At 48.0% G+C, this 21,956-nt stretch overlaps 1 protein-coding gene across 1 annotated transcript in view; it reads left to right on the plus strand.

The window, feature by feature from the left end:
- Positions 1 to 21,956, plus strand: part of PPP2R3A (protein phosphatase 2 regulatory subunit B''alpha) — a 1,495,967-nt gene that overhangs the window by 1,000,902 nt on the left and 473,109 nt on the right. The window contains 1 exon segment of the mRNA XM_030217215.1: positions 9,318 to 9,493. Coding sequence (XP_030073075.1) covers positions 9,318 to 9,493 — 176 coding nt within the window.

The raw sequence follows: 21,956 nt of genomic DNA on the forward strand, positions 1-21,956 counted from the left end.
CCTCTTGACCAGCTGTCCTGCAAGATGCAAGAAGTGTTTGTTTAGCACCTACATAGCAGAAAGGGAAGAGGTGGCTGAGAGGTATGAGCTTACCTTGAACTTGTGGTGCAAGAATCTGTTGGCTCCAAGGGACCAGAGGCTGCCTGCTTCTACAAAGGAGAGAGAGAGAATGGGGGGCAGTGAGGGAGCACATCACACACAGCAAGGAGCTCCTGGAGGGTAGAAAATGGAGAGCTGGTCACATGTAGAAAATGCAGAGTATATGCTAAGCTACCAGCTAACACCCAGTCTGAAACAAAGCCCACACAACAGTTATCTTTCAAGAATTGGCAAAAAAGTCCCCCCCCCCCCCCCCCCAAATAAATCTCCACAAACAAACACGTGTACAAAAGCATACAGTGGCAAAAACAAGGTTTACTATAACTGGAGCTAAAACGCTTTGAAATACCACTACATAATCTAAAGAAAAACCTCTAAAGTGCAAGCACACAGAAAGCCATTTTAAAAAGGCGCCAATAAAGGAAATACAAGCTTCCAAATGGGCAGAGCAGCTGCGGACGTTTATCATTATGACCCTCAATCAAAAAACACAGTGCAGCTGGGGCCGCTCATAGTTCCCAACGTATAATCGAAATTAGGGCTGCTATCTCGGCAAAGCAGCCGGGGCCGGCGTCGGATTTTGTCAATAATCGAAATTAGGCTGGCCATCTGAGACCCGCCCATCTCATTCTTATATAGCCGGTCCTGGGAGCGTGTTTAGCCGCCCTTCTCTGTATTATCGATTCTTTGCCTGGCGTTCTCGTTTGAAAAGAAGTTGGAATGGCACCACAACAACCACCAACCCACAAGGGTAATTTCAGTGATAAGAAGTTCAACTGCTGGTTGAAGAAATAGAGAGGAAACAAGTGAATCTGTTTGCTCCCACAGGCCAGAGGCTTGCTGCCACTACAAAGCAGTGAGAATGGGAAGCAATCAGAGACAGGCTGAACGCAGTCTTCCACTGTGGCAGGGACGTAGAGGACTGCAAACGAAAGTGGCGCCAGCTGAGGCAAGATGTGAGGAGGAAGGCTGGTGCCAACCCCCCAGCAGAAGACACCGTTAACCTGACCCCCATTGAGCTCTTGCCCCAGGAAGGGATACATGGCATTGGGTCCCTGGACACATCAGCACAGCCTGAGGGCTCAGGTAGGTTGACCATTAGGAAGCTGGGGGATCTGTTGTGCTGCACTACACTCTGTTTTACACAAGTGGGGGACAGTGTGGTGCTCCTCAGTAGGGAAAGGGGGGGGAAAAAACAGCATGCAGTGCAAATCACTATTCAGTAGGAGAGAGGGGGGAGGGTTTCCAGCAATGTATATAATATATGTAAATAATATATTTTAAATATACAATCAAAATAAAATAAACTGTGTAGATTAGCACTGTTTCACAGCTTTGGGGGCCTTCCCCATCACCAAACACTGCCATATCTCCTTCCCACACCTCTGTGCTGTAGCCACTGTGTCCTCTGCACTCCTTCTACAGTTCTATGTCTACCCACGTGCCTGTGTGGCTCTCTTGCACATCAGTCTCTGTAGTACACTGTGCTCCTTGTCTCCAGCTCTGTACTATGTACAATGACATCTGTGGCTTGCCTGCGAATCCCATTCCTCATCATCTCTTTACTGGGTCTTTGCCTGTGGGGCTATGTATATGAATGCTGAAAAACAAAAGCAGATTATTTTGACCAACATACTTCCTCCCCTTTTGCTATGCAGGTGATGACAGCCAGTCGGAGGATGAAGCTGGCCGTAGTGGCCACCAGCCCCAGCACACACAGCAGCAAACCAGTGGGCCTGCACAAGAAACCACACAGGATCATGGGGTGGAACCACAGGACCCAGCAGCAGCAGCAGTAGCGCCAGCTCTCCCTCCACCACCTGCAGCACAGGCTATCCCTCCACCACCTGCAGCCTTTGCTAATGGTGGGAATGAAGAAGGTGAACCTGCAGAAGGGGGGGCACCTCCTCAGCAGAGGCTATCCAGCCAGAGGAGGCAGCTACTGTGCCTAGCCACACAATTGCTGGGCCACAATGTGCAGATGGGAGACTACCGGCAACAGAAATTGGAGCTGCACCGGGAAGCGCTCCAGGCCTAACGGGAAGCAGTACAGGTGCACCGGGAAGCACTCCAGGCCCAACGGGAAGCAGTAAAACGTGCAACGGGAAGCGGTACAGGCCCAATGTGACGTGATACAGCAGCTCCAGTGGCTGGAGAACAGCATCGAGGGCCTACGCCGTGACCTGAGAGCACCTAATCCAGCTGTGCAGCAGCAACAACAACTGGCGTCGACCTCCACCTCTGCACATGAACCACCTGCTAAGAAGTTGAGCTTAGGATCCTCAGGCCCCCAGCCACTGGTCCAGCAGCCACCACACCAGCTCCCATTCTGGGTCCTGTGGCCAGGTTGCAGGGCAAGGCACAGAGCACAAAGTGGCCGGACTTCCACAGGGTAGCTGAGGCAGCAGGCTGCCTTGTGGACACAGAGGGGGAGAGTGGGAGCTCATCAGAGGACTCTCAACAGGGTTCCCCTGCAGCACCAGCTGCAAAGGAACACGGTGGGAGGGTAGGAGGGGACGGGTCGGGGAAAGTGATGGGGCATGCTGGGGGGTGAGGAGTGGAGGGAGGGGAATATGCACAGAGAGGGTGATGGTGCTGGGGGGGGGGGGGGGTAAATACGGTGTGATATAAATAAATGTTAACTTCACTGAAAACTTGTCTCGATGAGTCTTTGCCTGGCTCTGACCCCCAGCTGGTGAGCGCTCTGCTCTGTGGGCGGGAGGTGGAGGGGGCTCCTCATCCTCTTCCTCTGGGGTCTGCTGCTGTGGTGGCTGTAGCTCTTCTGGGAGGGCCTGTCCTCGGCGCTTTGCCAAATTATGTAGCATGCAGCAGGTCAGGAATATCTTTGCCACCTTTGGGGGCTGTACAGAAGCTCCCTTCCAGAACGGTCCGGACATCGGAATCTGTTCTTCAGTAGGCCAAAAGTGCACTCTATGATGCCACGGGTGGTAGTTCTCCTCTGACCTGCTTTGTGGGTGCACTATGGGGGTCATGAGCCAACTCCGCTGTGGGTAGCCTCTGTCACTTTTGGAGAGAAGCAGGATGAGACAGATGATGAGTGTGTATTGTTTGGAGCAGGTACCTTGTGGAGGTGGGGAAGGGGGGGAATAGTGGGTTGTGGAGTGAGCCGGATGGAGACAGTGCTGAGGGCTGGCTGTTGCAGGAGGTATAGTTTTGGCAGATCCATGCTGCACTTACCTAGGAGCCATCCGCCGGTGATCTCCCCTCGGTCAAAGCGGTGGAAGATTCCTGAGTGCTGCACTATATATGCGTCATGGGTAGAACCTGGGTTTCGGGCACACTCGTCTAGAATCTCCCCCTGGGCGTCACACACAACTTGCATATTGAGTGAGTGGCATATTGAGTGTTCCTATAAGTGGCCTCTCGTGCCCGGGGGGGGTCTGAGTGCGACATGTGTGCAGTCAATGGCACCTATGACCGAGGGGAAACGAGCTATGGTGTAGAAGTCAGCCATGTTGTTCTGCAGGGCCTGGGGGGTGGTGGGGAAGGTGATGTACTCAGAGGTGTGGGTAAGGAAGGCATCAAGGAACTGGGTGAGGCAGTTAGAAATGGAAGCCTGGGTGAGACCCGTGTTCACAGATAGGACAGACTGGAAACTCCCAGTGGCCAGAAAAGAGAGAGAAGCAGTGATCTTTAGGTGCAGAGGGATGGGGTTGTTCCTACGGGTCCCGGGCTGCAGGAGGGGTTGGAGCTGGTCACAAAGGTGCTGAATGGCAGCCCTATCAAAGCGGTACCTAGTGAGATACTGCAGGTCAGTGAGATCTAGGAAAGTGCTACGGGGCCTGAAAACTCTGGGACGTGCGTACCTCCTGCGATGCCTCCCCTCTTCCTCCAACATGTAAGCCACCTGTGCATTTAGTGCCTCCACTGCCCCACACTAGAAGTGCAATACACCAGTGCTCACCTCTCCCTACCAACTTGGTGAAAGACAGCAGGAACAAACAGAAGCTGACACTCACTCTGCCACCACCGACTAACAACGCAGTCACACACAGCAGAGCCACACCCTGTAGCCATTCACTCTACAAGCAGTCTTCACAAACACGGTGCAGCAGGAGAAAGAGACAAACAGAGACTACAAACAGGTAAGGGAATGAAATATGAAATTGGGGACAGTGAATGGAGAGGGATGGGGGAGATAGAGGAAGGAGTAGTGGGGTTTGGGGACTAGAAGGGGTAGGTAGGAAAAGGTGAAAAGGTAAAACACAAATGAGGCAGGTGAGACTGACAACGTTCTGACCACAGCACACAGACAAAGGTAACAGATACTCAACAAACTCTCAAACAACGATTCAGCTTTCTCTCCCAACAACGCTCTCGCCACGCTCCAACTCCACAAAATTGCTAATGGGTCTAAAGACAACTTCCTCCTTACTCTGTTCGCTTTTATTTCAGGACTAATTAATGCCGGCCATAAGAAACCATTATGCTAGCCGTTATACATTGGAGGTGGCCATCTCATTAAGCCGACCCTGACACGCCCCCTGAGGACCTGGCCATAGATGGCCGGCTTCGCGGTGACGCCGGCCTTATGTCCCACCTTCGATTATTGGATTTAGCCGGCCTTCTTTCATGGGGCCAGCCATGTGCATTTTATGTTGCTTTTTGCCCGGCGATCATTTTTGAAAATAAGCCTGATAGCTGGTTAAGTCAATATTCTGAACTTAACCAGCCATGGTTTGCCACAGTAAGATAGGACTGTTCTTTATGCAGTCCCATTTATGTGGTTACCCTGGCTGATTAAGTGTTGAATATTGGCATTTAACCAGCCAATTGCTAACTTCACCCCGGGAATACTCCCAAAATAGCCGGTTTTCACTTAGGTACAAATTTTCAGTGGCGATAACCGGTTAACTGCCACTGAACATTAGCAGATAGCCCCAAACAAGTTTAACTGGTCAGTGGCTGTTTCTGGCCTGTTAAAATGTTTTAATATTGACCAGTATGTTTTTTGCCAACATAAACAGCATCAGATAATAGTAGGCTTGTACAGTATCTCTGTAACATAGTAACATAGTAAATGACGGCAGTTAAAGACCTGAACGGTCCATCCAGTCTGTCCAACAAGATAAACTCATTTAACATGGTATTTGATACTTTATATGTATACCTGAGTTTGATTTGTCCTTGCCATTCTCAGTGCACAGACCGTAGAAGTCTGGCCAGCACTGTTCTTGTACTAAAAGTTCTGAAGCTAACATTGAAGCCCCTTAAACACTCCAGCCCATCCATATCTATTCAGTTACAATGAGGGCGTAGACCGTAGAAGTCTGCCCAGCACTGGTTTTGCTTCCCAATTACTTCCAATTAATCCTTCACATTCTTAGATAGCTTCTCCTCTTACATTTCCAGTGCTGCATAGCTGTTCTTAATATCAAGTAACACTGGAGTTAGGCATAGGCGGTCGGTGGCCCAACTGTTTGGGGAGGCTAAAGGGGGCGGGGTCAGGGGTGGCACATCCATAATTATCTGACAACACAGAAAAAAAAATAAAAGTAAAATAGTAACAATACCTTTTATTAAATTTAGATATTAGATATGTATCATATGTCAAAGAATAAAGTGGTTGCTCAAACTGCCTGAGAGCTTGATGGCTGAACAGTATAGTTGGAAGGAAAGTGCATTTCTACAGAATAGGCAGCCAGAACTTTTGGTTGACACAAAAGCACCAGTGCTAAGGTCCAATTTCCAGAGTGCAGAGATACCAAGGGTGTCCCATCCAAAAAGTGATAGTAAGATTCAAGGTTAGCAAGTGAAAGTTCAGCTACTACTGAGAATGCTATGAGCTAAATATTAGGCATATTGAAAAGTATTACAAAGCCTTAAAAAGTCACTCAGGACCTATAAAGCAAATTGACTGAAACATAAGAATAGCCATACTGAGTCAGACCAACAGATTTAAATTTCAGAAACTGACACATTCCATTCACTAAATTAAAAAATTAATAAATATTTGAAACAAAAATGTATAAGGTCATACCTTTTTATTGAACTAATTTAATACATTTTTTTACTAGTTTTTTGGAATTTACTAACCTTTAGACCTCTGAAAGAAAGTCAAAAAAATGTATTTAGTCCAATAAAAATTTGTCATCTTATTTTACATTATTTGTTTTATTTTTATTTATTAACCTATAAAGTGGACTAACATGGCTACTTCATTCTACATTTAAAATAATTTTACCTTTGCTATCTGGCATCTAATTTTTCTAATTGTGCAGGTTGCAGTCTCTGGTTACTGCCTTTCTGTCTTCTTTTAACTCTTTCCATATCTCCTGTCCATTTATCATTGTTCTCTCTTCGCATGTCTTCTTCACATCTTCTACTACATCCATCTCCGGCATTAATATTTTCTTTTCTGCTTTCTTCCATTTTTCTACCTCTCTGACCACTCAGACTTATCCATGCTTCATTTTCCCTGTTTTCCATCTTTTTCCCTCACCCAGGGTGTGTTTGTTTGTCTCAACTCCACCTCAGCCATATCGAGTCTGTTTCTCCTCTCTCTCCCTCTTCCACATAGTAACATATAGTAACATAGTAGATGACTGTAGAAAAAAACCTGCATGGTCCATCCAGTCTGCCCAAGACAAACCTTACCTTGAATTTGTATCTGTCCTTTTCAGGGCACAGACCATATAAGTCTGCCCAGCAGTATTTCCCGCCTCCCAACCACCAGTCCCGCCTCCCATCAGCGGCTCTGGTACAGACCGTATAAGTCTGCCCTCCCCTATCCTCGCCTCCCAACCACCACCCCCTCTTCCCCCCAACTGCTCCGCCACCCAATTTCAGCTAAGCTTCTAAGGATCCATTCCTTCTGCACAGGATTCCTCTATGCATATCCCACGCATGTTTGAACTCCGTTACCGTTTTCATCTCCACCACCTCCCGCGGGAGGGCATTCCAAGCGTCCACCACCCAGGATCTTGTGTGTGTGTCTCTCTCCCTGCCTGTCATAATCTCCTCTCTGTTTCTCTCCCTCCATCTGACTTTCTTCACCCTCCCTGCCATGCAGCATCTCTTCTCTCTCTTCCCCTGCCCCAGGCACCCAGGATCTCCTCTTTCTCTCTTTCCCACCTCACCCTACCTCACATACCATACGGATCTCCTCTCTGTCTCTCTCCATACAACAATGCACCTCTGTCTCTCCCCCACCTTCCAGCATTGCTCCTCCCTCTCTCTCTTCTTCCACCATGCAGCACTGCCTGTTTTTCTTTCCACTATCCAGCTTTGCTCCTCTGTCTCTCCCCCACCCCATTATCCAGCTTTGCTCCTCTGTTTCTTCTCTCCCCCTAATATCCAGCTTTGCCCTCTGCCTCTTCTCCCCCAAAACATCTAGGTTTGCTTCTCTGTCTGCCCCCTCCCCCAAATATCCAGCATTGTGTCTCTGCCTCTTCCCTCCCCCAACATCCTATCTCTTTCCTCCCATTTCCTGCCTCCAGCTGCAGCATTATCTTCTCTCTCGTTTTTCTTCCCCCTAGCCACCGACTGCCTATGATCCCAATGGCATCTGCTTCTCCAGCACGCAGCACCTTAAATAACTTCTAAAGTACCCGCTGTCTCTCTGATTCAGTGGCCGTCAGTAGGCAGACACTGTGCGCGGGGCCATCATGGATCGCTGCACGGCGGCGCTGACAGCTCTTCTGCTCCCACCCTCTATGATGCAACATCCTGTTCAGGCGGGAACCAGCAGAACTGTCAGCGACGTGTAGCGGAGCTCTATGGTCCCGCGCATGGTCTGTTTATTGACGGCCACTGGGTTGGGGAGCAGAGAGTCGGGCAGAAAGGCAGCGCGGGGAGGGGAAGCTCCAGTTTATATCATATGCTGCCGCCAGAGATTGGGAAGGTTGCATTTGGGCTGGGGAGGCTTAGCCTCCCAAAGCCTCTTATACGGGGCGCCTTTAGGTTATCAGATATACTGGCTTTGGTACTCTGTGCCAGCTACTATCTCACACGCCAGTTTCATCATCCTCTCTGCTGGATTTATCCATCCTAGATGCCTAAAGAAGCGTTTTATCAATGTAGTTTCTTTTGTCACTGATGCTTCTCAGTCTTGCCAGCTCCTCTCAGTTCCACTACCTGTTTCCTGAGGAAATTGGTCTGCAGTAATCCTTCACACTGAACCAACTCCTCACTGTGGATCGGGATAACCATCTGAAAAGCGGCAGAAGTAGTAACAATGGCAACCGTTTTGGTGACAAAATTACATTATGAACCACTTTACAAGCTTCTGATAACCCAAGATATATATGTATATTCAAGGATGCTGTTTAAAAAGTTAATATTGATGAATAAATGTATACCTTGAAACTTTCTAAAATAGACATTTCAAATTATGCATTGACTAAATGGCTGAATATTGACATCCATGTGTCCAAGTTGTCTAGTAGGCAGTGATGCCAGTATGTAGTTGACATATCTTGTCTGCCAGTTCTGCTGGGAATACAGGTGCTCAGAGTCAAATCTTTCTGGTAGACTATGTACTGGGAAAATAGGAAGCTCACTAATAATGGTAACTATTTAGACCAGGCTGTAATGGTAGAAACAAACTAACAGCAAGATCTTCATTGCAGGCTGAAAATATTGTTCTAAGTAGGAAGCTGGTACTTTCAGAAGATTTGTCCAGGCACCTTTAGGAGTTACCTGGACAAATCTTCCCATTTCAAAATGTAGACACCCCCCCCCCCCCCTCCCCTCAGCCCTGCTGACTTTTATATTTTATGGGTGGATAAAATTTAGCCAGTACCAAAGAGACAGTGTAGTAGGCATTCTGAGGGAGTCGTTTGACTTTAATTGGTAATTGGACTGCACTAATATTCAGTGCTCTCTGGTTAATTTAGCTGACAAGTCTGGTTGCCAGCTTCACATATTCCATTTATCCTACAAACAAGAAGGTATTTTCAAATCTCATCCCATCCCATCCCATCAGGTGCACCACTGAGGTAGAAATCCTCCTCCACATTCTCCCCAGCATCAAGTAGAATCCTCATTGAGACATTTGCCAGTTGGCTCCAGATTCAACTGAAAAGGTTAGTCAAGTCCAGTGTTTGCCCAGTGCTTTTCAGAATTGCAATTGCAAGATCAGAATTAAAAGTCTCTACATCCAATTGATTCCATTCAGGACCTGATCAACTTAAATTGTGTGAATCTGGAACCAGTTTACAATCCTCCTTATAAATATTTCTCTGCTTTCTTCCCAGTGTTGAGTACTGGTACCGGTGCATGGATTTGGATGGGGATGGTGTTCTGTCCATGTATGAGCTGGAGTATTTCTATGAAGAGCAGTGCCAGAAAATGGAGAATATGGGCATTGAACCTTTACCCTTTCATGACCTGCTTTGCCAAATGCTGGACCTGGTGAAGCCAGAGTTTGATGGTGAGACCTCTGTCTCTTGGTTTTTGTCTTTCCATAACTTTTCCTCAGTCTTTTCTGTTTTTCTCTTTCTTTCCCTCTTTCACTTTATTACAGTTTCCCTATTTTGTGCATATTTCTTTTCTTTGAGGACATGCAGAATATGAGTCCTCACAACTACGTGATACCACCTGATGAAACCCAGACTGAAAAAGAGATTCTTTGTTATGCATACCAGATGAGTCCAGGACGTGTGGGTTTGTGTCCAGCTACCAGCAGATGGAGATAGAGGAGTACAGAATTATGCTTTCCCTAATAGAACTCTGTACAACTCAGACAACTTAGTATACTTCTGTCTCCAGCAGTTGGTGGTAGATGGTTACAGTGCAGCTCGTGGTTTGGATTTAGTTTTAACATCTGAGCTGGTTGGTAACTAGTTATCAGAAGTTAGGGGGTAGGACCATCAAATTTATGTGGAGAAGGGCTAAAGGGCTACTGGTATTGCAATATAATTGGTCCTTTGAGGGTATACCTGTTGGTGTTGAGTATTTCTGTTTCCCACCTGCCACGAGGCTCTCTTTTTTCTTCTTTTGACTTCTGTACTAGAGAAAGCACTTGCTGACAGCAGTGAATGCAAGGAGAATTTGGGTTGTTTCTGAGGTAATAGCTGCATTCACTCTGGTGAAGTGAATTTCTGTGTTCTGTGAGTATTTTTCTGTCTCCAGCAATTGAGATGATTGGACTATTCTGCTCCTGGGCTCTTTTGTCTAAAGCAGCTCCTGATCGCTTGAGGTTTTAAGCTCCATTCCAAAAAAAGGAGCATGAAGCAATTGAATTGGACCTGGAGTAGGGATGATACTTGGAACAGTCTGATTCCTCTTCTCCTCCCCATCCCTTCCTGTCCCTTTTTCACTGCTGTTTTCTCCTTTCCTCGTGGAAGGGTTTTATCTAATTGGATTAGACATTGCTTCTTCACATCAAAACATTAGAAGAGATTCAAACTTTGCAGCATTTGTTTCAGGCTACAATATCAGTTAGTGGAAACAGTTGGGAGTATGCACCTTCACCGAGAGAAGGAAAGGTTTCCTAATTTTTAGATAATCATGAGGATGCTGGTGTCAGGCGCCAACATCCAAATGATCAAAAGCCCGCGCTGTTCCAAACAGCACGGGGCTTTACCGCACCGATGATCAGAGATAATTGCATGCAAATTTAAGTACGCAATTATCTCTGATCATGGGGAAAAAGTGTGGGAGAATTGTGCCTGGACATGCTGTCAGCACAATCCTCCTGCACTTGTTTGACAGGTCTGGGCTGTCAAAAGCCCAAACCTGTCAAACACAGGGGCTGGAGATCCTGTGGACCTCCGGTCCCCCCGACGATCCCCCCCCCAGGTTCAGGGAGGGCTGGAGATCCGGTGGGTCTCCAGCCCCCCTGAACTCCCCTCAACATGTGCAACCAGTCCCTGGTGGCCCAGTGGGCAACCAAACCCCTCCCCAGTGACAGGGGGGGCTGGAGGTCCGCTGGACCGCCGGTCCACCTCCAATGATCCCCCCCCTCTTGGTTCAGGGAGGGTCTCCAGCAAAGGGTCCCTGTTGGTCCAATGATCAATCCACCCTCCCTCCCTCTCCCTGCCTACCCACCCCCCCTCTCCCTACCCCCCTACCTTGTGGGTCGGAGGAGGGAGGTAGCCTGCCTCCCTCCTCTTACTTCAACGACGCAAAATGGCGGCGCCCAGCCCTGCCCAGTGTATCCTGGATGCGCTTGGAGGGTTTGGTCACCCACCGGGCCACCAGGGACTGGTTGCACAAGTTGAAGGGAGTTAGGGGGGCTGAGACCCACCAGGTCTCCAGCCCTCCCTGAATATGGGGGGGGGATCGTTGGGGGACTGGAGGTCCGCCGAACCTCCAGCCCCCTGTCACTGGCAGGTTTGCCTTGTTGGGGGGAATGGACCTGAACGGTCCATCCAGTCTGCCCAACAAGATAAACTCATTTAACATGGTATGTGATACTGGTATGCATGCTGGACAGGGCTCACCATTCCTCCCCAATGATCTGCAAACCCTAACGCCAGCTCGGAGCTGGCGTAGGGTTTGCCGCGGCCAGCGACCCAATCTTTGGCGTGCAGGTCACTGATCATTGGGGATGAATATGTTTAGCCCTGTTTAGCATGCTAGTTGTGTTCAGAGCCCTCAAGCGCGTTGCTTCACGCGCTCAAGGGATCTGATCATGGGGCGGTAGCAAACGCCGGTGCTAGTATGGCTCTAACAGCCTCTAGCGCCGGCGTTTGCTTCTGATCATCCCCCTACAAGTGTTTCAGCTGGCAACAGAGCTTTATCTTCAGGCAAGCAGGAGTCAGGTGCGATTTAGAAAGGTTTGCACCATGGGCGTAGTTTGGAGGGGAAGGGGGCATTGCCCCCCCAAACACAGGGCCGGCGCAACCTGGCTGCAGGCAGCTCTCAGTCCCTCCTCCCCCCTCAGCTTCCCGACAGCCCTCCTCTCCGTTCCTGCCGCGCTGCGATTCAACCTTTTAAGTCACAGCGACGGCACTGCAAACAGCTCAGCGGGCTCACCTCCAGCCTTTCCCTTCCCTCTCAGTTCCCGCCTTCCTCTGATGATGTATTTCCTGTTTCCACGAGGGTGGGACACTGAGAGGGAAGGGAAAGGCTGGAGGTGAGCCCGCTGTGCTGTTTGCAGTGCCGTTGCTACGACTTAAAATAAAAGGTTGAATCACAGCACGGCAGGAACGGAGAGGAAGGCTGTCGGGGAGCTGAGGGCGGGAACGAGGGGCTGGGTTGGAACTGAACTCGGGGACTGAAAAGGAGGAGCTGGGGAAGTCACTGGACATGGATGGGAGGGGAAGGTAGGGGTCAAAGGAGAATCGTTGGACAAGGATGGGGGAGAGGGCAGAGGAGAATCGCTGGACATGGATGGGAGGTGAGGGCAGGGGCGAGAGGAGAAATCATTGGACATGGAGGGGAGGGCAGGGAGAATCGCAGGACATGGATGGGAGGGGAGGGCAGGGGGAGAGAATAGAAATTTCTGGATATGGAGAGGAGGGCAGGGGAGGGAGGAAATTTGCTGGATATGGCTGGATGGAGGAGAGGGCAGGGGAGAATGGAGAGAGGCTGGACATGGATGGATGGAGGGGATGGCAGGAGAGAAGAGAAATTGCTGGACCTGGAAAGGAGGGCAGGGGAGAGAGGAGAATCGCTGGACATGGATGGATGGAAGGAGCAGGGGAGAGGGAAATTTGCTGGATATGGATGGCTGGAGGAGAGGACAGTGGAGAATGGAGAGTTGCTGGACATGGATGGATTGATGGATAGAGGGGAAGGAAGACAAAGGAAGGAGATGCACACGGATGGAGGAGAAGGGAGAGAGGAGAAATGCTGGACATGGGACATACAATTTGATGAGCGGGACAAAGGGTCTCAAGAAGTAATCAACAAATTTAGAAAGTGGTTCTAATACAGAACTGTTCGCTGAAATAATAGGACGATTATCTAATGTTTTGTGTATTTTTGGTAACATGTAGATGGTTGGAACTGTTGGAAATTTGACTGTAAGAAAATCTCTTTCCTTTGGTGTAATATATCCTTCGCTAAATGCCGAATTAATTAACTGTCCTATCTCATTTTGATGCTGTGCGATGGGATCTTGTTCTAATTCTACATAGTATTTATTGTCTGTCAAGAATTTGTCTTTCCACCTCGTTCACATACTTATCTCTATCACAGGCGCCAACTCCGTGGGTGCTCGAACACCCCCAATATTTTGAAACCTGCCCTCCTTGCTTTCCTGCAGCTCAGCCAGCGTTTAAAACTGATTTTACCTGACTGAACGGCAGTGAAAGCAGAGCAGAGCAGGCTCGCCTCTTCAGTCTTCTCCTTCCCTCTCTCAGCGTCCCGCCCTCATTTCCTGTTTACGCAAGGACGAGACGCTGAGAGAGGGAAGGAGAAGACTGAAGAGGTGAGCCTGCTCTGCTCTGCTTTCACTGCTGTTCAGTCAGGTAAATCAAGTAATAGGTTTTAAACTAACAGGAGGTAGAAAAAGTTTAATTTGTGTCGTCCTCTTATTTAGTGAAAAAATGTGTCTTTGAAAGTGAGGACTAAAGTGTCCTAAGGGCTCATGTTTAGGGTTATTTTTTTTCTTTTCAATTAATGGCCATGGTTCTAAACCTCTGTCTCCTTGTTTGAGTTTTACATTAACTCAGATTTGACTATTATTTGTCTTAATGTTTTTTTAATACATTTCTCCTGCCTTGTCTTCATTATATATTGCTGTACTTTCCTTGAACTCCTGCCTATACCCCTCAAACAGACTGCAAGCACTGAGTCTTTCCCGATTAAATGATGCTCTGTTTTATCTCTGGCTGCTGTTACAAATGTTTACAAAGGTCAAATGTCGTTTGAACCTTAAACTGCTGTGACACATAACTGATGAGAAACCAAAAGGAGATTGTGCAATGGCAAGAAAAAAAATTTTTGTTCTCTGTTTTAAAATTTTAATTGAAATGCTAAAGAAGAGTTTATGGTTCTTGTAGCCAGAGAATGTAGAAAAATCACTTTGCATTTTGAAAAGAAGTAGCCTGTTCAGAAGTTTGGGCAGACATTAACAAGGATCTGGGCAGAGTTAGTGTCTTTGTGCTGCACTTTTAATAGGAGTGGTATGTTAAGCCTTATTCGTTTACTATTGGAACCAGCTGCTCCTGAGCTTTGTGTAGTAGACTATACATTGTATTCTGAGCATAATTTGAAGAATGGTGGTTGCACCAGGGAACTATCCATAAATAGTAAAATATGCACAGTGTTTCCTTCGAAATACAATCTCAAATGAGAAAAGGATGAAATGTAGAATAAAAAGCACAGAATTCTTGCTCCTCACAGAGCCTCAGTGCTGCTTTATGTCTTGGAATATGGTATGTGGAGAATGTGCCCTGCAAAATCAGACAGGGCTCTGTATAAATGTGTGGTATGGTTACTCTTCACCTGTGCCACACTGCAGTGAACACAGAATGATGGATGCATCTGGTTCTAGATTGTAAGCTCTTTGAGCAGGGACTGTCTTTTGTGTATGGTGTACAGCGCTGCGTATGCCATGTATTCAGTGGTGTGCTGGTAAATTTTTAACAACAGGCTCTCTCCCTGGTCCACATCTGCGCCCCCTCCCCGTCCACCTCTGCGCCCCCCACCAAAAAAAAAAAACATTTGCAGAGCTGGCTGGAGAGAGCGTGCTTTCAAACAATCCTTACATCCAAATTTACCTTCTTTTAATGTAAAAAAAAAATCCTTTATCCTCCATCTTTTAAGACACCTGCCTACCTGCTGGATAGTGATGGCGGCACAAGGAAGCAAGTGAAGACTAACTCAAAATAACCTGGCTGTTCCTTAGATGGGCACTAGTATTACGATATTGAAGATGCGACCATACGATGACTCTGCGGTTATGCTCCAATAATAAGTTAGAAGATTAACTGGATTTCTTGAAAGGATTATATAAACTTAGGATGCAGGACTAGGGACACACACATACACGTATTTAGTCAATATCATAATTCTTCATGTACAGCCACAAAACAACCTTTTAGGGTGGATAGTGTTCACAATGAGCGCCTTTTATTATCTACCAGATAGAGACAAGAGTTTTATTTATTATTATTTTTTTTTAATCCCGCACTTTCCCACTCATGGCAGGCTCAATGCAGCTTATATGGAGCAATGGAGGGCTAAGTGACTTGCCCAGAGTTACAAGAAGCTGCCTGTGCCAGGAATCAAACTCACTTCCTCAGGACCAAAGTCCACCACCCTAACCACTAGGCCACTCCTCCACTCCTGCACTGATGTCAGTGCATTCTAAACTGCCTAGCAGACCACCTCCGAGGGAGCCATGGTACCAGGCACATTAGAACGTTGGAGGTGAGAATTATTATATAGGATCATACTTTTTCTTTATCATGTTTACCCAAGATCCTTCCATAATACTAATTGTTGATCTTATTATATATTTCCACTATTCATGATGTATTGTAAGCCACATTGAGCCTGCAAAGAGGTGGGAAAAATGTTTGATACAAATGCAATAAATAAATAAATACAAGCAGTGGTGTGCTGGAGCCGGCTCGCACCGGCTCTGCAGAGCCGGTTGTTAATTTTTGAACAATTTAGCGAGCCGGTTGTTCTGCTCTCAGCTGGGACTTGAATGGGGGTTTTTTTCACAAATTGCAGCAGGAGGCTGGAGGCACACATGCCCAACACACCAGCTGTCACCTGATATTGGTGCATGCGTGGTGTGTGGCAACCCTGCCTCCTCGTGCTGCACTGCAGGCAAGAGGTTCGTGTACATCGTCTGAGTTCCTGATTCTCTCTCCCCTGCTGCTGCCCTTCCCACTGCCCCATGCATTGAACTTTGTTTCTTCCCTCCCGTATCCGCTCCCTCTCCCTGCCCTCCCTCCTTCAACCCCCCCCCCCCCCCCCCCCCCCGCCGTAGTTCGGACCGGATCGTTACTTACTTGCAGGCAGTAGGCAGGATGCGGCAGGCAAAGGACACTGTGGGGACCAAGGAGGTTTGACGTGATGAGCTGCAGGCAGCCTATCTACTCCACAGTAAGCAAGGAAACCAATTTGTTTAATCTTTGTTTTCACTCCCCCGCACAGCTGTCCTCTAGTGAACACTCAAACCAAACAAGCAGTCAACCTATGCGCTGCTGCATCCACATTCTTATTTTCTTTTTTTTTTCTTGGTCCATCTGTAACAAGTCTAAAGCTGTTTCAATTGGATAGGCAGTGCCTTAAAAGGTGGAGGACAAAAGTTTTTGTTTCGGTTTTTTTTTTTACTTATTGGACAGAATTTTTATTTATTTGAAAGCTTCCCTTATAATATAAATATCATGAAATAACAATTGAATATCACTAAAACATCTTTAAAAATTATTATAGCTGGTAGAAACAGCAATCTTAAACTCTGTATTTTGTGCTCATTTTTCCACACTAAAAAAATAAATAAATACACTGTCTGTATACAATACAGATGGCCAAATTTCAGTGAGGATATCCTGTTTCCTGATGGGTTCATCTTAACTGTTGTTGTAATCTACCTTGGGAAGCCTTGTGTTATAAAGATGATGATGGAATATATTGAAATTAAATGGATGTAGAATTAAACTATCCTTTCATTGGGGCACATGGAATCAGATCTTAATCTGTTTGTAGAAGTTTACCTTTTAGATACACAAATGGATTATTCTGTTTGAACATGTTTCAGGGGCAAGTGGTTTTATTAGTCAAAATAAAATATTTTGTTTCTTGCAGATTTCTTTTGTTTAAACATAAATGGGCCATAAGCCCCTAATGCAGCCCATTGGTTTTCTTATATTTTGTTCTTGTGATAATTTATACTGTGTACCTACTCCTCCCCCTGCCTGGGAATCAGCTGGCAGTGCCCCCCCCCTCGGCGCAACACCCAAGCCCCTGCCCTGCAAAACCGCGAGCCAGGCAGGGGGAGGAGTAAGGAAACACGCGGAGCGTGTTTCCCTACTCCTCCCCCTGCCTACCAATCAGCTCTCAGTGCCCCCCCTCAGCGCAACACCCAAGCCCCTCTGCCCTGCGCAGCACCCAAGCCCCTACCCCCCCCTCCGACGCATCACCCAAGACCTTCCCCCTGGCGCATCACCAAAGCCCCTACCCCCCCCCCCCCCCCCACCGGCACATCAACTCCCTCGCCACCCGCAGCTGCCAATACTAACGCTGTCCGGCCGCTGCTGCTTCTCCTGTGGAGCAGCAACGGCCGGTACAAAAAGAAAAAAGCCAAAAAAGATTTTAACCCTGAAACGCGGGCTCCGTAGACAGCCATCTGGCATTGGCTGTCGTCACTGCAGCCACTCCTCCTCTCCCCTCTAAGTCACTGCCCTGCAGGAAGACCCCGGAGGAGCACAGCGACATCAGAGGGGAGAGGAGGAGCGGCTGCAGAGATGACAGCCAATGCCAGATGGCTGTCTACGGAGCCGTGTTCAGGTTTAAAATCTTTTTGGGGCTTTTTTCTTTTTGTACCGGCCCGCTGCTGCTCAACAGGAGACGCAGCAGCGGCCGGACAGCGTTAGTATTGGCGGCTGCGGGGTGGCGAGGGGGTTGATGTGCCCGAGGGAGGGGGGGTAGGGGTTTGGGTGATACGCCGAGGGGGAGGGGAGGGTCGCTGGACATGGGGGGCTGGAGGGGGAGAGGAGGGTCGCCGGACATGGATGGCTGCGAGGGGGGGGGCCAGGGAAGAGGGAGGTGGGGAGGGGGTCCTGAGACCAAATGGGTGGCTGCAGGGGAGGGCAGAGGAGACAGAAGGGACACTGCAGGGGGGCAGGGGGAGAGGAGGGTCACTGGACATGGGTGGCTGCAGGGGGGGCAAGGGGAAAGGAGAGGAGGGTCCGTTGGACATGGGTGGCTGCGGGGGGGGCAGGGGAGAGGAGGGTCGCTGGACATGGGTAGCTGCAGGGGGAGAGGAGGGTTGCTGGACATGGGTGGCTGCAGGGGGGCAGGGGGAGAGGAGAGTCGCTGGACATGCGTGGCTGCAGAGGCAGAGGAGGGTTGGTGGGGAGGGGGTCCTGAGACCAGATGGGTGGCTGCAGGGGGGGCAGGGGAGACAGGAAGGATGCTGCAGGAGGGGGGGATTACCTTGCTAGCGCCCGTTTCATTGCCTACCGAAACGGGCCTTTTATACTAGTATTAGTATAATAAGCAAATATAGTAAGATAATACTGGATATATGTAGAGGAGTTCACATTTGTTGATCTTTGTGGTATGCCTTGTTAAAGAGATGGGTCTTCAGTAGTTTGCGGAAGTTAGTTAGTTCATAGATCGTTTTTAAGTTGCGCGGCAGTGCATTCCAGAATTGTGTACTCAGATAGGAAAAGGTTGATGCATGCATTAGTTTGTATTTTAGACCTTTACAGTTAGAAATGATAAGTAGTAGTAGTATGGATGGGAGAGCAGGGAGAGGAGAATTACTGGATATGGATGGGGGAGAGGGCAGGAGAGAGAGGACAGTTGCTGTACATGGATGCAGGGGAGGGCAGGAGAAATGCTGGACATGGAGGAGAGGAAAGACAGGAAGGAGATGCACATGGACGGAGGGGAGAGAGGAGAAATGCTGGACATGGAGTGGAGGAAAGACAGGAAGTAGATGCACATGGAGGGGAGAGGAGAAATGCTGGACATGGATGGAGGGAAAAGGAGGACAGGAGGAAATGCGCATGGATGGAGGGGAGAGGAAAAATGCTGGACATGGATGGAGGAGAGAGAAGAGAGGAAGTGAGATGAACATGGATGGAGGGGCGGAGAGAGAGGAAAAATGGTGGACATGGATGGAGAGAGGGAAGAGAGAGGAAGGAGTTGCATATGGATGGAGGGGAGTGAAGAAAGAGGAAGGAGATGCATACTGATAGAGATGAGGGAAAGGGAAAAGAGGAGAAAAACTATACATGGATGGAGACGCTGGATGGAAAGAGAGAAGAGAGGGGGCAGACGCTGGATGGAAAGGAGAGAGAGAGGGGGCAGATGCTGGAAGGAAAGGGGGGAGAGAGGATGTAGATGCTGGATGGAAAGGGGGGAAAGTTAAAGATCGAGGAAAGAAGAAACAAGAGACTGGGACCAACACAATTAGAAACAGGTAAACGGCCAGACCACAAAGTAGGAAAAAATGAATTTTATTTTTAGTTTAGGATAAAGTAGTGTGGTAGCTGTGTTAATAATACAGAAAATGGAAGTAAGGTGATATCTTTACTGGACTAATTTTAATACATTTTTGACTAATGTTTGGAGACCAAACCCTCCTTTCTTGTGTCAGAACAGAATACCATAACAGCAGTATACTGTCCTAACCTGAGGAAAGAGGTTTTGGCCTTTGAAAGCTAATTGAAAAATGTATTTAGTCCACTAAATGATATCATATTTTCCATTTTTTGTTTTATTTGTATTTGTTAACCTATAGTATAGTGATTGAAATATGTCAGTTTTTGAAATTTGCATCTCTTTATATTTGCACAGTACAGGGGGACTGAGGGGTGGGGACTGTTCAGGGAAGAAGTCCTGGTGCAGGTTGCAGGCAGCCTATAAGTAGCGCTGCCACTACCCAGGTGAAGACTGCAGTAGACAGGATTTTAAGATGGGGGGAGGAGAGGACGCACTGCTCTGTAAAAAAAAAAAATATTTCAGCACCCCCAATCATTTTGAAAAGTTGGCTCCTATGATCTCTATCTTGAATAACAGTTGTTCCCCCTTTGTCTGCTGGCTTCAAAAACAATATCGTGACTTCATGACAAAGACCTGAAAACAGAATATTCATCTTGTTAAAATTATAAAAAGTTTTTCGTTTTTTCTTTTCGAAACTTTCAATATCAGCTAGGACACACTTATAAAATGTAAAAATCACAGGATCTGTTAAACCTGGAGGGATCCACTTGGATCTAGCTTTTAAAAGAGACATGTCACTAAGTTCTCCCATGTTATCAGAAAAATTTTTTTAATGAGTAATCTACTATAATAAAAGGCACCTCCAACGTTCTGAAGCTGACTCCGTGGCTTCACTCAAGGGTTCGTGGGTTCGTAATGGTGTAGATCGCCTCTGACCATGTCTCTCTGCCCCGCCCTCGCGTCAAACGTCATGACGTCGAGAGTGGGTAAACACCGTTACAAACAAACGAAACCTTCAAGGAAGCCACGGAGTCAGCTGCTTCAGAACGTTGGAGGTGCTTAAAGCTGGGTGGCTGCAGGGGGGGCAGGGAAGAGAGCAGAATCGCTGGGTGGCTGCGGGGGGGGGGGGCAAGGGAGAGAGCAGAATCGCTGGGTGGCTGCAGGGGGGGCAGGGGAGAGAGCAGATTTGCTGGGTGGCTGCAGGGGGGGCAGGTGAGAGAGCAGAATTGCTGGGTGGCTGCAGGGGTGGGCAGGGGGAGAGAGCAGAATCCCTGGGTGGCTGAAGGAGGGGCAGGGGAAGAGCAGAATCGCTGGAAGGATGGAGGGGGGCAGGGAGAGAGGAGAATCGCTGCATGGCTCGAGGGGGGGGCAGGGGATACAGGAGAATCGCAGGGTGGCTGGAGGGGGGCAGGGGAAACAGGACAATCGCTGGGTGGCTGGAGGGCGGGCCAGGGGAATAGCTGGGTGGCTGGAGGGGGGGCCAGGGGAGAGAGGAGAATCGCCTGGGTGGCTGTAGAGGGGCAGGGGAGAGAGGACAATCACACACACACACTCGCACACAGTCTCACTCTCAGTCACACACACTCGCACGGTGCTTGCAACCACGCAGAGGAGGGGAGAGGCAGGGAGTCCTGAGCCCAGAGGAGGGGGAGGGGGTCCTCAGACCTGAGAGGTGGGAGGGGGTCCTGAGACCACAGAGGGAGGGGGGAGGTATCTCTGTCACACACACACTTTCGCTGTCACAGACACTCTCTCACGGTCAGTGTCTTTCTCTCTCTCACACAGTCTCTCATACTATGTCTCACACTGTACCACATTCACTCTCTATGTGTCACACAGTCGGTCTCACACACTCGCTCTCATACACTCTCTCGGACTCACAGAGAGTCTGTGTATTGCACACATACTCTCTCACACTCTGTCTCACACACACTGTCACACACACAGTATATCTGTGTGAAACACTCTCTCTCACAGTCACTGTTTCTCACATACGCACTCGTACACACTCTCTGTCTCACACACACACTCGCACATTCACTCTCTCTCTCACACAGTCACTCTCACACACACTCTCTCAAACATACACACTCCCAGGAAAACCTTGCAAGCGCCCGTTCATTTGCGTCAGAACGGGCCTTATTTACTAGTTTCCTATAAAAGCGAAATAAATTGACTCTGGTTTGGAATGAACCATATTTAGCAGTGGGCACAAAAGAAAGGCCTTTTTTAAAGACGGTTATTTGATGATCTGTAACTTTGGATACATTTATTTTAGGGGTATCTTCTACCATTGTCCTGTATCTGGTAGTTCTGGCTATACCGTCCCTGTGGGTAGGGACCTCTGCCCCTGCCTCGACTCTTTTGGATATTGCTGTCTGTCTGTATCCTGTAATCTTCTGATCTGTTGAATTCAAAGGTCCTGGCCTCGTTGTCTAAAAATCTTTAGATGGGCCTTCTACTGGAGTATTAGTTGGACTGGAAGGCGGAGATGTAAAACACTCTTATTCTTTTCTCGTTCCCAACACTGGTGAATCTACTCGCTTGGCTTGTCTCTAATTCAACATCATTAATTCCATATTTTCTATTGTCTCTAAAGCGTGATCTGGATCTAGAGAAATGTCTCTTTTTTTTTAATCATCTTTGGTATAGACCAAGGATAAATATAGTCTTCCTTGTCTCTTTGTAATTTACAGATTTTGCTTTTCTTTATTTCTAATTCATTCTAATTCATTAGCAACAATAGGTCTTAAACACTCATTCCTTTCTTAGATGTTTCAATAATGAGGATCATGCGATCCAAAGAACAA

The sequence above is a fragment of the Microcaecilia unicolor genome, chromosome 10, assembly GCF_901765095.1.
Source record: "Microcaecilia unicolor chromosome 10, aMicUni1.1, whole genome shotgun sequence".
Taxonomy (NCBI): Eukaryota; Metazoa; Chordata; class Amphibia; order Gymnophiona; family Siphonopidae; genus Microcaecilia; species Microcaecilia unicolor.